This window comes from Piliocolobus tephrosceles, chromosome 7 (genome assembly GCF_002776525.5).
Source record: "Piliocolobus tephrosceles isolate RC106 chromosome 7, ASM277652v3, whole genome shotgun sequence".
Lineage (NCBI taxonomy): Eukaryota > Metazoa > Chordata > Mammalia > Primates > Cercopithecidae > Piliocolobus > Piliocolobus tephrosceles.
In genome coordinates, this window is record NC_045440.1 from 133,815,016 (window position 1) to 133,831,098 (window position 16,083).

Here is a 16,083-nt window from a genome sequence, read left to right on the forward strand (position 1 = left end):
TCTAAAATTTACAAAAATATCATGGATTTGTTAAATCCAAAAGCATAGAAACATTAGAGCCTAAGTTCAAAATTATTCTTTCCCAAGTTTTTGAAAATAATAAATATTTCTATGTTCAACATTTATTTTCTTTCAGATTTGCTTCTTTGCTGTGTAATATTAATTCAATGGCATACAACACCAATTAGAAAAACTGTCAGGAAGACAGACACACACACACATCTGTTCATTTATTGTGACAGAGAAAAAGAAAATTGCAATTGGCCAAATAGGTTAATGGAGTGTAGAAAGGTAGTTTTCATTTTTCAAATAGGTTACCCTCATCTGTAAACTAAGCCTTTGTATCTAATGGATTTATGACAAATTATCACCTGAGGCCACAGAAGCCTATTTGTTACATGAATAACTGACACAGGCTGAGGACATCTTGGGCCTGAGTTCTGGATCCTTAAAGGAGATAAAAGTACAATACCAAGAGAGTGGGAGAGAAGAGGGAACAGCTCCTCTTCTCCAGGGCAGGGCTAACTTGGAAAAGCATGATATAAATAGTTTTCCTTTGGCACCTTTCAGCCTCATTGTACTCCTTTCTCTGGGGACTTACGAGGATTAAATTATTTCACTGGGTGGCCCTTAGAGAAGTAATTTCATCCCCCAAAACCAACATCAGTCCAGGTGGTGTTACCCAGAACCTTTCTAAGTGTGCATATGGTGTGAGGGCTGGGGAGGGGGTTGCAGCACAACATGGGTATGCCTATACATGACTGCCTGGCAAACAGTTTCCTCCACCACCCCCATCCCTGGGTCTGCCTCCTGGGGCCAGCACCTCTAGTGTCTCAGATCTTTCGGGATTCTTCCTGTCATTTACCTCGGAAACCAGAGACTCCCTAAATCTCAAAACCCTTTTCTTGGTCGGGCGTTAAAAGGATGTGGGGAGTTGAGGGAGGTTCATTATTCATAAATCAGAAACCAAAATGCATGATCACCTTCACACAAGTGAGATATACTTTCAATGTGTATTTCCAATGTATGTTCAACACAGAAATCATCATTATTCTTTTAGCCAATCAAAAAGCAAAAGTTGCTAAAGGTAATCTTTAAAAAAAAAAATCAATGGTAGAGATGTGGAAGAGAACTCAGGTTAAGCAGTTTCTCTCTCAGCTTCAATAAACCTACTCTATCAGCTGGGCCAAAGGTACAAATTCCAGGAATTTCACAATGGGATTTTCTTTAAGCAAATCCTAGGTGACTAAAAAGCTTTTTAGTTGAAGTGTAGAAGTCACTTAGGTCTAAAAAGCTTTTTGTTTTTTCTTTCTCACCCCTAGGACCAAGGATTGAGGGGGAAGGATTATACAAATGTTCTCCATATGACATAATATTTTGGAAAGGCTGTACTTCTTTTTACTCACATATGTAATGTCTTACCAGATTTTTCAGCAGTGTGGACAGTTCCTTTGTAAGAGTAGAAAACTTGACAAACGCAGTGCCAAGGTCGGGGTTGTCTCGACTTAAAAAATTACTCCCAAACTTATCAAGAACTTGTGCATAGTTTTCTTCATTTTGTACATGATCTAAAAACAAAAAAGAAGAAGAAAGGAGTCTGAGCTATTATTTGCCACAATGAAAAGTTATTTTGAATACTGATCACTACAAATTCTCAAAATGGAAGCATAAACTGTACCAATTATTTATTGCACACGTCCCAAAGGTTAGGTTAGGAATACACTAAATATTCTAACTCACTCTACTAAGGAAGATTTTCCCTTTTACTTTTTTTTTTTTGGAGACGGAGTCTTACTCTGTCTCCCAGGCCGGAGTGCAGTGGCATGATCTCAGCTCACTGCAACCTCCACCTCCCAGGTTCAAGTGATTCTCCTGCGTCAGCCTTCTGAGTAACTGGGATTAAAGATGTGTACCACCATGCCCGGCTAATTTTCTGTATTTTTCACCAAGTTGGTGAGGCTAGTCTCCAACTCCTGACTTTGTGATCCGACCACCTCGGCCTCCAAAAGTGCTGAGATTACAGGTGTGAGCCACTGCGCCTCGCCTTACCTTTTTTCGTTTACAGCATTTAGCTCATTTATAGTCCAGTTAATCCACTAATTCCTCATATGTTGAGGGGTCAAATTACATCCCATTTTCAAGCAATTAAGAAACTGTGATTGACTGGGTATGGTGGCTCCCGCCAGTAATCCTAGAACTTTCAGAGGCTAAGGTAGGCAGGTTGCTTGAGCCCAGGAGTTCAAGACCAGCCTGGACAATATGGCGAGATCCCATCTCTACAAAAAATTAACAATTAGCTGGGTGTTGTGGCATGCGTCTATGGTCTCAGCTACTTGGGAGGCTGAGGCAGGAGGACTGCTGGAGACTGGGAAGTTGAGGCTGCCGTGAGCTGTGATTGCACCACTGCACTCCAGCCTGGTGACAGAATGAGATTCTATCTCAAAAAAAAAAAAGGAAAGGAAAAAGGAAAAAGGAAAAAGGAAAGGAAAGGAAAGGGGAAAGGAAAAGAAAAAGGAAAAGGAAAAGGAAGAAAGAAACTCTGATTATCTGAAAAAGGAGAAAATTCTCCTTGGAAAAACAATCTTGGATGGCAAAAGAAAAATTCATGTGTCCTAACAGGTTTCTTTCCCTGCAACTAATCTTCATTTCCTTTCATTTTGTCTAAGTTCCAGGTCTGAGGAATAGTATTTGTAAAATGCTTTTCACAGTCCATCTCTTGCTGCAAAATGTTCAGAATTGGATCAGATGAACTAGGTGCACATGAGAAACATTAACTGGTGAAATTTTCTCCTCCCTGAGCTTTTGTTTTCCAATCCATAAAATGAGACCAATAACTACCTTACAGAATTGTGCTACTGATGAGCTGACATAAAGTTTGTAACAGTTTCTTAATAGAGCAAATACTGCATAAACAATAACCCCCCACTGCCTTGAAACATGTTCTTCGTCTGGCTTCCAGGATATTACACTTTCTTGAGTGTCCTCTTGCCTCATGACTGGTCCTCTCCATTGTCTTCGCTGGTTCTTCATCTCTCTAACCTCATCATGTTGAGGCCCCTCAGTCTTGGCCCTTTCTTCTCTATTTTTCCTTACTCTCTTGGGATCTCAGTCTTACGGCTTTAAATACTTTCTATCAGCTGATAACTCCCAAATTGATATCCCCAGCCCAGACAAACCCACTCTCTGTTAATATGTTGAATCTTAACGTGTCTAAAGCCAAACTCTTGATCTTCTTCCCAAACCCTCTTTTTCTCACAGTCCCCTATCTGTGGCAATGGCAAATACACTCTGCTTCTGAAATGGTCTCTCTGTTGCTGCTTTGGCTTCCCAGTAGTCTGGTATTGACACAGCATCCAATGTAACACTGTTATATTGTGCATCAGATCTTGTGACTCCTGTGGCAGACATTACCACTTGCCATGGATATCCAAGTTCTCAATCCTTGCAGGGTTACAGAAAGGAGTACTGCATTTCCCCACACTCTTGAAGTAAGGCAGGAAATATGGCGTGCACCACCCAAGGCCATGTGAGTGGAAGTGATGCATACCACGTTCTTTTGGAAGCATTTCAGATGCCTGTACTCAACTCTCCATCTCCCTCCTCTGTTGTGCTGCACAGAGAAGCATGAATTTCCCTACATAGTATTTACAGAATGAATAAGTGAACAGATATTTATCAAAGTCGTATCGTTAAAGGCTTTACAATAAATTATTTTCCTTCATAAAGTCTTCCTTTAGTTGGAAACAATCCTTCCTTGCCCACAATTCTCTATACCTCTACTGCAGGATTTTCTACCACATCCTATCATATATATGTGTGTGTATATGTGTATATACACACATATATATGTATGCACGTATATATTCGTATATATGTGTGTGTATATATATACACACACACATCTTTTCCTACCACCAGACCGCAAGAGGCAGGGATTACCTATGGTTCACTTCTGCATCCCTACCCAATGGACACTGCTGTAGATCTTTCAGTGAGCTGGACTTTCAAAGCTGTGGCTTGGTTAATATTTGTTGACCTGGATTTATTGAATTCCTTTTCAGGAATTTAAGAAGCATCCCCTTCTGAAACAGCCTAGGATGTTCAATAATTGAGACCAAATTTTTAAATTTTGCTTTCAAACACACCTCAGTAAGTGCATGGGTGCAATGGGCACTCATGAAACAGAACATGAGTCTGGATTGTGAAATAACCCAGGAAGTCTAAATACCATGAAGGAAACAAGTGTCACAGCAGTCCAGTGAAATGAAATGAGGCCCTAGCCAGCCTTCTAATCACCACATTAAAAATTCATGGTGCCTGCAGTGGTTGTCAGCATCTCAGGCTGAGATATTAAAAAATGCAGCTCTGGTTACTGTCCAAGTTCACTCAGAGAAGCGGCTCAGAAAAACACAAAAGAAAGGCCACACCAGCTCAACTGAGAGGACACACGTGTCTCCCTCATGTGCTGGAGCTACTCCTGATACCTTATGTCTAAGGCCAAAGAGGTCCCACCTTACCACCAAGACTCCTACCTCATCTGATACCCTTTTCTGATTTTGCAGACCTATGAAAAAAGAATTCAGCTGTCTGTTCATTTTACCTGCTCCCAGGGGAAGCACCTCAGTAGTAAAAACAGGTATATAGGCTGTTTTCTTGAGACTATCAAATATTTCAAGTGAAAAATATAATTTGTTAGAGTAATCGAATATCCATGTATGCACCACCCAGCTTAATAAATAAAATATTAAAGAATGATCCCCTATTCCCCTACTTCTGTCCCTCTACCCAATTCCAATCTCTTTCCTTCCCTCCCTAGATACAGCCATTATCTTCAACTGAAATTTCATGCGGAGGTTAGAAAGAATTACAAGAAGCTCTCAGTCTATCAGTGATGACAGACTCATTGAAGAATAAGATGGACTTGGCTAAGGGCTAAGGCAGAGACAGGCCATGGGAAGAAGGTGTTGGGAGGAGCTGAGAACCTTCTGTGACCCAAATGCTTATGCTTTCTAAGTCTCATATTTCACCCTCACTAGTTCTGCAAGGGAAGAATTATGCTTATTAGGTAGATGAAACATGTAATGTGATGTGATTGAGGCGGAAGACTAGATAAGTATAGGCTAGGTCATGGGTCCTATATGTTTTGCTAATTCCACAGCTGAATAACCACGTAGTTTCTTTCTATATATACATGCATATGTATGTATGTGTGTATATACTGGCATATATATGTCTCACATATATATGTGCGCGCACATGTGTGTGTATGTATGTGTGTGTGTGTGTGTGTGTGTATATATATATATATATATATATATATATATAAAAACATTGCCTAGCTTAGAAATATAACAGTTTAGTAAGACATATCTTGGGGGTAATAATAATAATAATAATCCTATGAAAATAAAAACGATAGAAAATTAAATGTAAGGTGCTTAACATAGTGCCTGACATGTGGCATGTGCCCCAAAATGTCAGCTACTGTTACCGCGATATATCCATGACTACTTATAATACAGAGAAATGTCTGTAATATCAAACAGAATAAAAACACAGGTCCCACATGTCTTATTTTTTTAACATACTGTATTATAAAGTTATCAATGTCAATACTAGAAAGACCACACACACATCCCCGACACACACACCTGTGTACAAAATTAAGGGTTTACCCAGCAGATTTTCAACAGGCACAGAGAGTGAGACAGCAAGGAACCAAGATTCTGGTGGAGGAAATAGCAAGGGCAACAGCAGAAGGGAGGAACACATTGCAGAGTACATTCAGCCATCTGAGGGGAATGTCAGTTCAGAGGTATAGGGAAGAGGAGGGAAAGAAAGCTGCGATGGTGGAGCACTGCCACAGGAATGAGTGTGTCTGAAGGAGAGGGACTGGTAAGGCAGAAAATGGCCCACTCACTTCAAGAGGTTTTAGAGAGCAGGATGCAGCTCTGTTTTAACATCTTTACTATAAGCAAGTGCTGAAGACTTTTGGGCACACAGTACGGTAGGGGCTAGGGTAAGTAGGTGAGAAAGAGACTGGATAAAAGAAAAGAACACAGAAAGAAAAGTGATTCATCCGTGAAGAAGAGACATTCTTTCCCAATATTCCTAAGAAACTTCTGGCATCCATGACATTGTTGCAGAAGGCAAGATAATTGTTTTGTTGTTGTTGTTGAGACAAAGTCTTGTTATTGTAGACCTGTGTGGAGTGCAGTGGCATGAACATGGCTCACTGCAGCCTCAACCTACTGGGCTCAAGTAATCCTCCCAACTCAGCCTCCGAAGTAGCTGGGACTACAGGCACATGCCATCATGCCTGGCTAATTTTTAATTTTTTGTAGAGATGGGGTCTTGCCATGTTGCCCAGGCTGGTTTCCAAATCCTCCCACCTTGGCCTCCCCAAGTGCTAGGATTTACAGGTATAAGCCACCATGCCTGGCCTGCAAGATAATTCTAAGAGCTAGGTGAATCCTTTCAGTTCAAACAAGGATGAAATAATACAAGAATGAAATCTGGTCTAGTTTTCACAACTAGATCAGAAAAGGCCACTTCATCAGGATTTCAACTGCCAGCATTTCTGTGGGGAGATGACTAATATAAACTAATCACCGATTTACTACTGTAGTATTACTATTCCAGTAATAATCGTGATTAGAGCTAGTTTGTTGACTGTATGTTATTGTATTAAGCACTTTAGATACAATACATTACTCCATTCACTCTTACTAACAGTCCATGAGATAAGTACTATTACCATCCTAACTGTGTAGATACAAACACTTACCCTTGTTCATACAGCTCATAAATAAGGAAATTTAAATTAGAATATGCCACCCCAAAACAAACCACTTCAGCATAACTATTATTTTGAGCTTAAAGCAATTAAGAAACAGCAAAGTGGCTGGGTGCAGTGGTTCATACCTGTAATACCAGCACTTTGGGAGGCTGAGGTGGGCAGATGGCTTGAGCCCAGGAGTTTGAGACCAACCTGGGCAACACGGTAAAACCCCATTGTATTAGTCCGTTCTCACACTGCTAAAAGACATACCTAAGGCTTGGTAATTTATTTTAAAAAGAGGTTTAATTGACTCAGTTCAGCATGGCTGAGGAGGCCTCAGGAAACTTACAACAATCATGGTGGAAGGGGAAGCAAACACATCCTTCTTCACATGGTAACAGCAAGGAGAAGTATGAGAGAAGTGCAGAGTGAAGGAAGGAAAAACTCCCCACAAAACCATCAGATTTTGTGAGACCTCAGTCACTATGATGAGAACAGAATGGGGGAACCGCCCCCATGATTCAATCACTTCCTATGAGGTCCCTCCCTCAATACGTGGGGATTACAATTCGGATTACAATTCAAGATGAGATTTGGGTAGGGATACAAATCCAGACCGTATCACCGGTCTCTACCAAAAATACAAAAATTAGCCAGACACTGTGGTATGAGCCTGTGGTCCCAGCTACTTGTGAGGCTGAGGCAGGAGGATTGCTGGAGCCTGGGAAGTCGATGCTGCAGTGAGTGGTAATTGTGCCACTACACTCCAGCCTGGGTGACAGAGTGAGACCTTGAACAAAGAGGAAGAAAGCAAAGAAAAGAAAGAAAGAGAAGGAAGGAAGGAAGAAGGGAGAGGAGAATGGAAGGAAAGGAAAGGAAGAAAATTTTCTGCCTAAAAGTAAGGCATAAATCTCCCTTTGTAAAAGTGTTTCCCCCACCTCCTTTCCAGGAAGAGGAGAAAAACCCTTGTCACAAGAGATGAAATGTCAGCACTAAGATGAATCTGCATAAATAAACCTTGTTAAAATAATCCCTATCATCTATTTGTTTCCCTCTTATATTTATCTTCCCTATCATTTACTGCTGTATAATTCCTAGAAACCTCTTTTTCTCTGTCTTGTCACTTCTCCACAATTTTCTGCCCTTTGCTAAAATGGTATATAAGCTCCTAGGCCTAGCTGCTTCTTTGGGGTTTTTCATTTCTTTTCTGTGAGGCCCCTTATGCCCATACTAAATAAGCCTTTTCTCCTGTTAATTTGTCTTTTGTCCATTTAATTTGCAGATGTCAGCCAGGAATGTTTTTCCCTCCCCTATACTCCACATCCTAAAGTAGGACAGGCCTAGGTTCAAATCTCAAGTCTATCATTTACTGTCTGTGTGGTACCTTGGTCAAGTAGCTTTTTTATTTTTGCTTTTTGAGACAGAGTCTCGCTCTGTCGCCCAGGCTGGAGTGCAGTGGCCAGATCTCAGCTCACTGCAAGCTCTGCCTCCCGGGTTTACGCCATTCTCCTGCCTCAGCCTCCCGAGTAGCTGGGAATACAGGTGTCCGCCACCTCGCCCCGTTAGTTTTTTTGTATTTTTTTGTTTGTTTGTTTTAGTAGAGACAGGGTTTCACCGTGTTAGCCAGGATGGTCTCGATCTCCTGACCTTGTGATCCACCTGTCTCGGCCTCCCAAAGTGCTGGGATTACAGGCTTGAGCCACTGCACCCGGTAGGTCAAGTAGCTTTATCTTCCTAAACCTCATCCTCCCCATCTGGAAAATGGAAATTACAATGGCATTTACCTCATAGAGATGTTATTAAATTTAAGTAAGATATTGCATGCCAAGTGCCTGGTACATGATGAGCTCAATAAATATTTATAATGGCAATGACACAATGATGACAACCATACCAACTATCCATCCTTGGCCACTGCATTGGAGCCAGCCTTTTACCCCATGGACAGGAGGCAGAGGCTTCAGACAACGCAGAAGAGTTTCTATCCCTAGGGGTTGGCAATAGCAAATACCTTAGGAATACATTAAAATTCAATACTCTTTAAACTTTCTTTGTATATTCATCCAACGAGGTCTTCCTCAAAACTTTCAGAACCATAGCAGTTATTAAATAGGTCTCTCCCTGAGGGGTTTGTCTAACTAACACCATGTGTTATACCTTACCAAATTGAGCAATTTTCACAAAACCTCTGGACTGGACTGCCTGCCAACCTAACCTTTGATTCTCAGCAACTCTAATTATGGCTGCTACTTATTAAGCACTGACTATGTAGAGGGATTCAATCACAGTGAATATCCTGAAACTCATGTGATACTCCCTCAAGGCAGCTGCTTTATAGATAAGAAAAATGAAACTCAGTGGTGAGGAAAGGATTAGATCCCACTTCATTTGATTCTAAAACCTATCCTTCTCCACTGACACACTCAGGAAAGACTATCGTGGATACCAGAATATTGTGTGCCACAATATATATTCAGAATCCACTATGTGAAAGACTTGATGACAAATACCAGGAACAAAAAGGTAAATAAAACAAGACTTCCTGTCCTGTAATAATACTGACAAAGTAATAATAAAGATAATTATTTGCAATTATAATTTTTGATTAATGTGCCAAGAAGTATGCTAAGTATTTTTCCTGCGTTATCTTGTTCAATGTTCACAATTTGGAAACTGGTTTAGAATAGTTAAGCAAGTTGCCCCAATGTCATACAGATAAGAAGCAGTAGTGACAGCCACTGACCCTAAAGCCTGTGCTCCTAACTAGTGTACTTGGTTAAGTGTAGGAGCCTCTAGAAGTCTTTTAACTTTAGCCAGATGCCAAGTGATTGAGAAACCTGAAAATCCAGGTCTTAGCTCCAGACTCTACCATGTCAGGAGACTGAAGCTCCCAGGGGCCTTAATTTCTTCATATATAAAACAGGTCTAATAACATCATCAGCCCTGCTGATTGGCCACTAAGAGGTAAAGGTGTCAAAATTAATACAAAAGCTCTTTTGGAAAAACACAAAAAAATTATAAAACCACAAAGGATTATTTCTACTTAATGGGTATAATAAGGCCTTGAGAATACTCTCATAAATCTATCATAAAGAGCATTCCAAACCATTTTCCTTAAGGGAAATAGATGAGAAAGACTACGAAGTGCCTCATCTAGTATCTGGTATGCAGTGGGTGTTTATAAGATGCTAAGTACCATTCCACACTCCAGTCTCACTTCCTTAATTTCCCATACTCTTTCCTGGGAGCCTAGCCTCTCTTCCAAGGTCTTTACACAAGTTCTCCTTCTGTATCAAGAGTACAGAGGAACACATGATAAACATGTGTTTATCATCTTATCCTCATGAACGAAGAAAAATCTTCCAGAGGCTAGCTGGGATACGTGCGTTACTACACTCCAGTCATACAATCTAACCAAAGTCCTCCTGTCTATAAGTTCCATCACAATTTCAGGACTCACCTTGACTTTCAATGTAAGTGTAACCTACCAAGCATCCTGTTATTCACTCTCTTCTTAGCCTTTTGACAAGCTGGGGGTCCCAGCTTTACATAGTCATATGCTCAGTTCCCAGTGCTGGGCCTGGCACATAGTGAATGCTCAGTAAAATGCTCACTGCATGTAGTGGATTCTCATAAAACAAGCCTTTTTCCTTCTTGCAAAAAATACCAGCAGCCATGTGCCAGCCATATAAAATACAGTGAGCTATAATGTAATAATAAACCCATGTAATATGTGACATAAAACATAGCACTGCCATAAAAGGGGAAGTGACAAATTCTTTTTATATTATCCTATACATATTTTGTAGCACTAATCACACTTATAAAATATTTAATTCTGTTTTTAAAATTATATAAGTAATTCATATGCTATTACAGAGATACATAAAGATAAAATTGTAAAGATAAAATTGTAATTTCCTTTTCCCTTTTCCAATCCCATCTCCTTAAAATAAGCAAAGTTAATAATCTGGAGTGTATCTCAGTGAAACCTTATGATTTAAAAAAATATACATACACACATAGACACACAAATATAGGTGTTTTCACCCCTTTCTCCCTTTTTTTTTAAAAAAATGGGATATTACATACGACCACCATGGCTTGCTTTTTCGCTATGGAATAAAAATCATGAAATTTAATATAAGTAAATCTAATTATTTTAACTGTGATTATGTTCCATAACAAATCCCCCTACTGAGAGGATACTAGGTTTTCTGCAGCTTTTGCCATCAAAACACAACGCTGCAATAAATACTTTTATACACAAGCTCTTACATGCCATTACTTTACCTCTGGAAAAATATATTCACAAAAGCAGGATTGCTGCGGGATAGTGTGAACATTTCAAATTTTAATTAATATTGCCACATTCTTTCCAGAGAAGCTGGTTAAAGCAATTCACCTTCCCAGCAGCAATGCACATATAACAGGGGCTAACTCTCTTCAACCATATCAGCACACAGATGTTACTGTTCTTTTTTAATTCTGGCCACATGTGTATAAAAAATTGACTATAGTAAGCCTATCTTTTCGTATTTTATTGTCCATTAACATTTCCTTTTCTGCCTGTTTACATATTTAGCTTAGTTTTCCGATGCTAGTATTTTTCCTATCAGTTTGTAAGAACGTCTTGTACAAGGGATAGAAACTTTTATAATATGTGTTGCAAATATTTCTTCCATTTATCTTATAACTTGTTAATGGTGCCCTTTGCCATAGAGAAATTTTAAAATGTCATGTAGTCATATATATCAATCTGTATACAAAAGATTTTTTTGGGTGTCCTGCCTTATGTTCCTAAGCCTTCTAATAGTATTTTTAAAAACACTTAATCTTTAACCCAAAACAATGTATTTGTTTATATAGCACAGGAAAGGGTTTGTGAAAGTAAATTATTAAACTTTTTAAAGTTTTATTCACTTCAATATTTAAATACTTAATACATCTGCAATGAAATTATCTATATGGCATGAGGAGGAGTTCTAACTTTTTTTTCTTTCTTCTGTATGAAAACATACTGCTATTTAAGATGGCCTATAGAAGGCAACTATTTAATATTTGATAAAAAAAGAATACAGAGACGACACTTGAATGGAGATTAGGTTTCATAAGAGAAGATAATTGAGCAGAAACTTGAAAAATGAATAGTTGTTTAACAAGTAGACTTGGGGTGTGGCAAGAGGTAGCAGCATAACCATACAGGTACCATAAAGTACTCAGAAATAATGAAGCCAGTGTTTGCTTAGGTGGGCTGAGATAAACAGAAACTAACATGGAGTCTTTGGTTGCCCCAGAATTTACCACCTTCAATCTAGAGCTAGGTAGGTTAAGATTTTGTTTTGTTTTAAGAGACAGAGTGTCTTGCTCTGCTGCCCAGGCTGTAATGCCACAGCATGGTCATAGCATAGCTTGCTGCAGCCTCGATCTCCTGGGCTCAAGTGATATTCCCACTTCGGCCTCTCCCTAGTATCTGGGACTACGGGCATGCACTACCACGCTTGGCTTTTTTTTTTTTTTTTTTTTTTTTTAAGAGATGGGGTCTTACTATGCAGTCCAGGCTAGTCTCAAAATCCAGCCCAAGAAATTCTCCCACCTCAGCCTCCCAAAGTGCCGTGATAGGTTAAGTTTTAAAAGCACTGCCCTCTGTTCCTGTCCATCATCAGATAGTTGCTCAGATCCTTTTTGCCATACCAATCCATAAACTTAGTGCCACCTGTCCTGCGACCCGGAAAATAATTTGTTTTAACTTTACAGACACCATATTATTGGGGAATGAGGGCTGGATTTTGGATCTAAGCTCTTTATTTTCTTATCTATAACACTAATTTAGAAACAACTGCTGATTATGAGCAAATTACTTCACTTCCCTGAGTCTCAGTTTCCTTATATTTTCCCACCACCACTAACTGTATTAGTCTATTGTTAAGATTAAAGACAAAGTCGTTGCAGGCAGAAAACCTTGTGGACATTTTTTAAAACTGCTTTTCTCCATGCCACTTTGGATGATTCATTTCTATAATTTCTGAAGGTCATTTTGAATTTGGAGTTGTTCTTTCAAATTCCTAGCCAAGCCTCAGCAGGAGTCTGGCCCCAGCCTCTGGGGTGTTATCTGGAAACTCAGCATGCATATTCTCATTTCTGCAGCACTGACAAATCCATTAAATAACAGAGCCCCAAGAAAAGATACCCAAAGAGTTCCACAGGGCTATTACTCAGGATTTAAACAGCACCTGAACATCACTCTCCTACAGCAGAAGTAGAAATGTTCTCTCTTCTGGCTTCATCATACAGCCTTCCTACCTGGCAGAAGAAGTACACATTACACTTTGGTTTACTGATGGCTCTGTAGGTAATTGCAATGCTTTGAGATCTGGCCCCTAAAATAGGTAGCAAAGACACAACCAATTCCTCCCCTGCTTCAGCCTCCACAGTATAACCACCCAATGGAGCCAATCCTTCTAAATCAATAGGTGTTTAAAAATAGGACCCTGTATTTTACTACTAATTCACAAACTTTCACTAAGCACCTACAATGGGATACAAAGGTTATTTAGTGTTTAGAATTATGGCCTTGGGTACGACCTTTAAGTCCTTCTGAGTTAGTTTCTTGGCTTACAAATTATATGTAAAATCGAGACAATAAAACCTCATTGGGTTCTTGTTCTGCTAATGAGGTGGTAGCCTAGGACAGGACTCAGCCTGAGCAGCTACCCTCTGAACTAGCGCTCTGCAAACTATTTTTTTGTGGTTGTTTTTTTGAGACAGGATCTCACTCTGTTGCCCAGGTTGGAGTGCAGTGGTGCAATTACAGCTCACTGTAGACTTGACCTCCCTGGTTCTGGCAATTCTCCCACCTCAGCCTCCTGAGTAGCTGGAACCCCAGGTGCATGCCACCATGCTCAGCTAATTTTTTTTTTTTTTTTTTTTGCAGAGACGGGGTTTTGTCATGTTGCCCAGGCTGGTCTCGAATTCCTGGGCTCAAGTGATTCGCCTCCCTTGGTCTCCCAAATTGCTAGAACTATAGGTGTGAGCCACACTGCACCTGGACTCTCCGAACTATTTTTAATCATCAATCTCTGTTAGTAAAACATTTCAAAGCATTTCCAATCAATGCTTGTATGTTTATTTAATCAATTATATATTATTATATATTATACTATATATAACATAGTACATATTATATATAACATATTGTTTATATAAATCTATGGGTCTGATCTTAATGTCAGGGGTTCCAAAAACCCCTGAAATTGACTGAAATATTCTGCTTTGTAAGATTTTTTGTTTTAAGTTCAGATAATGTGTGTTGTCTTTCTGAGGTTTACTAAGGGGTCTATCTATGACCCCAAAATGTTCGGAATTAGAAAAAATGTTAGCTGTATCTGAAGACAAAGCTTCTTGCCCTTTCTGGGTGCACAGTTGGCGAGTCTGAGGGAAGGGCAACAGCACATGTGAGATCAAAAGGGGCAGGTCTCTTTGGATCAGTTGCTAGGGAAATGTGGTATTGTTAGAAACTATCAACTCCCCTTTGGGTATAAACAGGGCATTTTAGAGGCTACAAAAGTATCTTCATCTCATTTCATAAACAGACAAGAAAAAAAATCATCATCTCTGTTTCACTGGTAGAAAAACCAAGGTCCTGAAAAACGAAGGACTTGTTAAGAAATACTTAGTTACTTCCTGTCAGAGTAGAGATCACATCCCAGCTCTCTACCTAGGAGCATCCCAACTCCTCACTGTACAGGCAGCATAGAACACTCCTCTGCACTTCAGAACTCTGGGAAAAGGCATCACCCTCAAATGTGGACAAGTAAGATAATGAGGGCCACAGAGAACACAGATGTGCTGGGTACTCCAAAAGTGTGTGTTTGTGATTCAGAATATACACAATGGGCCAGGAGCAGTGGCTCACGCTGGTAATTAGCACTTTGGGAAGCCAAGGTGGGTGAACTGCTTGAGCCCAGATGGTCAAGACCAGTCTGGGAAACACGGCAAAACCACGTCCCTACAAAAACCACAAAAATCAGCCAGGCATGGTAGCAAGTGCCTGTGGTCCCAGCTACTCAGGAGGTTGAAGTGGGAGGACCACCTGAGTCTAGGACGGCGGGGCTGAAGTGAGCCAAGATCATGCCATCGCACTCCAGCCTGGGCAACAGTGTGAGATCTTGAGTTAAAAAAAAAAAGAAAAAGAATCTAAATAATGGAAAAAACAAACCTTTAACTTGAAAAAAAAATTTAAAAAGATATGTGCCTATTATTTTTTTTCTTTTAGCTCATCTTATTTTTCTACAGTAAACACATTAATATCACACTGCACTTTCACAATGGGGGAAGAAGCCAGAAAACACCAGAGAGAAAAATCAGCACGAGGTGTTCCAGTCCCCTCAGCACTCATACTGTTCTCCATAAAGAAAAAAGTACATGTTTGATCAATTACCCGAGACATGGAAGATCTGAAAATATCCCTGTTGTCTATGAATGCAACAGACAAACTGGCCAAGCAAAGTCATCCTCTATCAACCTCTAAATGTTCTGTCTTATGGTACTGATTATCAATGAAAACCACTTCAGAATCAGGCACAATCTGCTTGATTTGCATACCCAAATGGGGCATCACAAAATCAATAAGTAGTTATTCTTTCTTGCTAAAGGCTTAATTGGAGAAACCTCTCCAGTCGTAAAAATAGACATATAAAAATTCACGTTGACATGTGAACTAGAAATAAAATTAAACACACACATAAGACTGCTTGTCAGAGGTGGTCATGGCACAGTTGTTTTCAGAGGGCAGATTCTTTGCTATGGTTTAAGTGCAACAGCTTTATTATACAGGAAAATACAATCCTACTTTGATGAGACATAAACCATTTAAGAATGATGAAAATGCAATTTGAAATAAGAGGCAGCAAGACATAGGTAAAGTCATAGAATCTTGACTGTAGTTGTCAAGAAGGGTCTGTTTAAGGCTCAAAGGTGGTTCCTAACAGTCATTAATCTGAATCTTTATGTAAACAGTGAAAATAATTAATTGAAGACTGAAAAGCACAATGGACTCTACCTGGCACATAGTAGGTATTCAACAAACGGCATCTATTATTTATTTTTACCAAAATAAATCATTAAAGCATAGAAACACATTTTTATATTCACCTTTAACAGAGCAAATTTGTTGTTCATCCTAAGGCTTAAAAAAAAAAAAAAAAAAAACCCCAAACTAGGCTGGGCATGGTGGCTCACGCCTGTAAACCCCAACACTGTGGTAGGCAGAGGTGGGTTCAAGACCAGCCTGGGCAACATGG

At 39.7% G+C, this 16,083-nt stretch overlaps 1 protein-coding gene across 3 annotated transcripts in view; it reads right to left on the reverse strand.

Annotated features, from left to right (window-relative positions):
• ASAP1 (ArfGAP with SH3 domain, ankyrin repeat and PH domain 1) overlaps positions 1–16,083 on the reverse strand; it is a 314,103-nt gene that overhangs the window by 170,035 nt on the left and 127,985 nt on the right. For all 3 annotated transcript variants that reach the window (XM_023223822.2, XM_023223807.2, XM_023223814.2), the window contains exon 3: positions 1,423–1,568. In XM_023223822.2, coding sequence (XP_023079590.1) covers positions 1,423–1,568 — 146 coding nt within the window. The remainder of the gene's footprint in view (positions 1–1,422; positions 1,569–16,083) is intronic.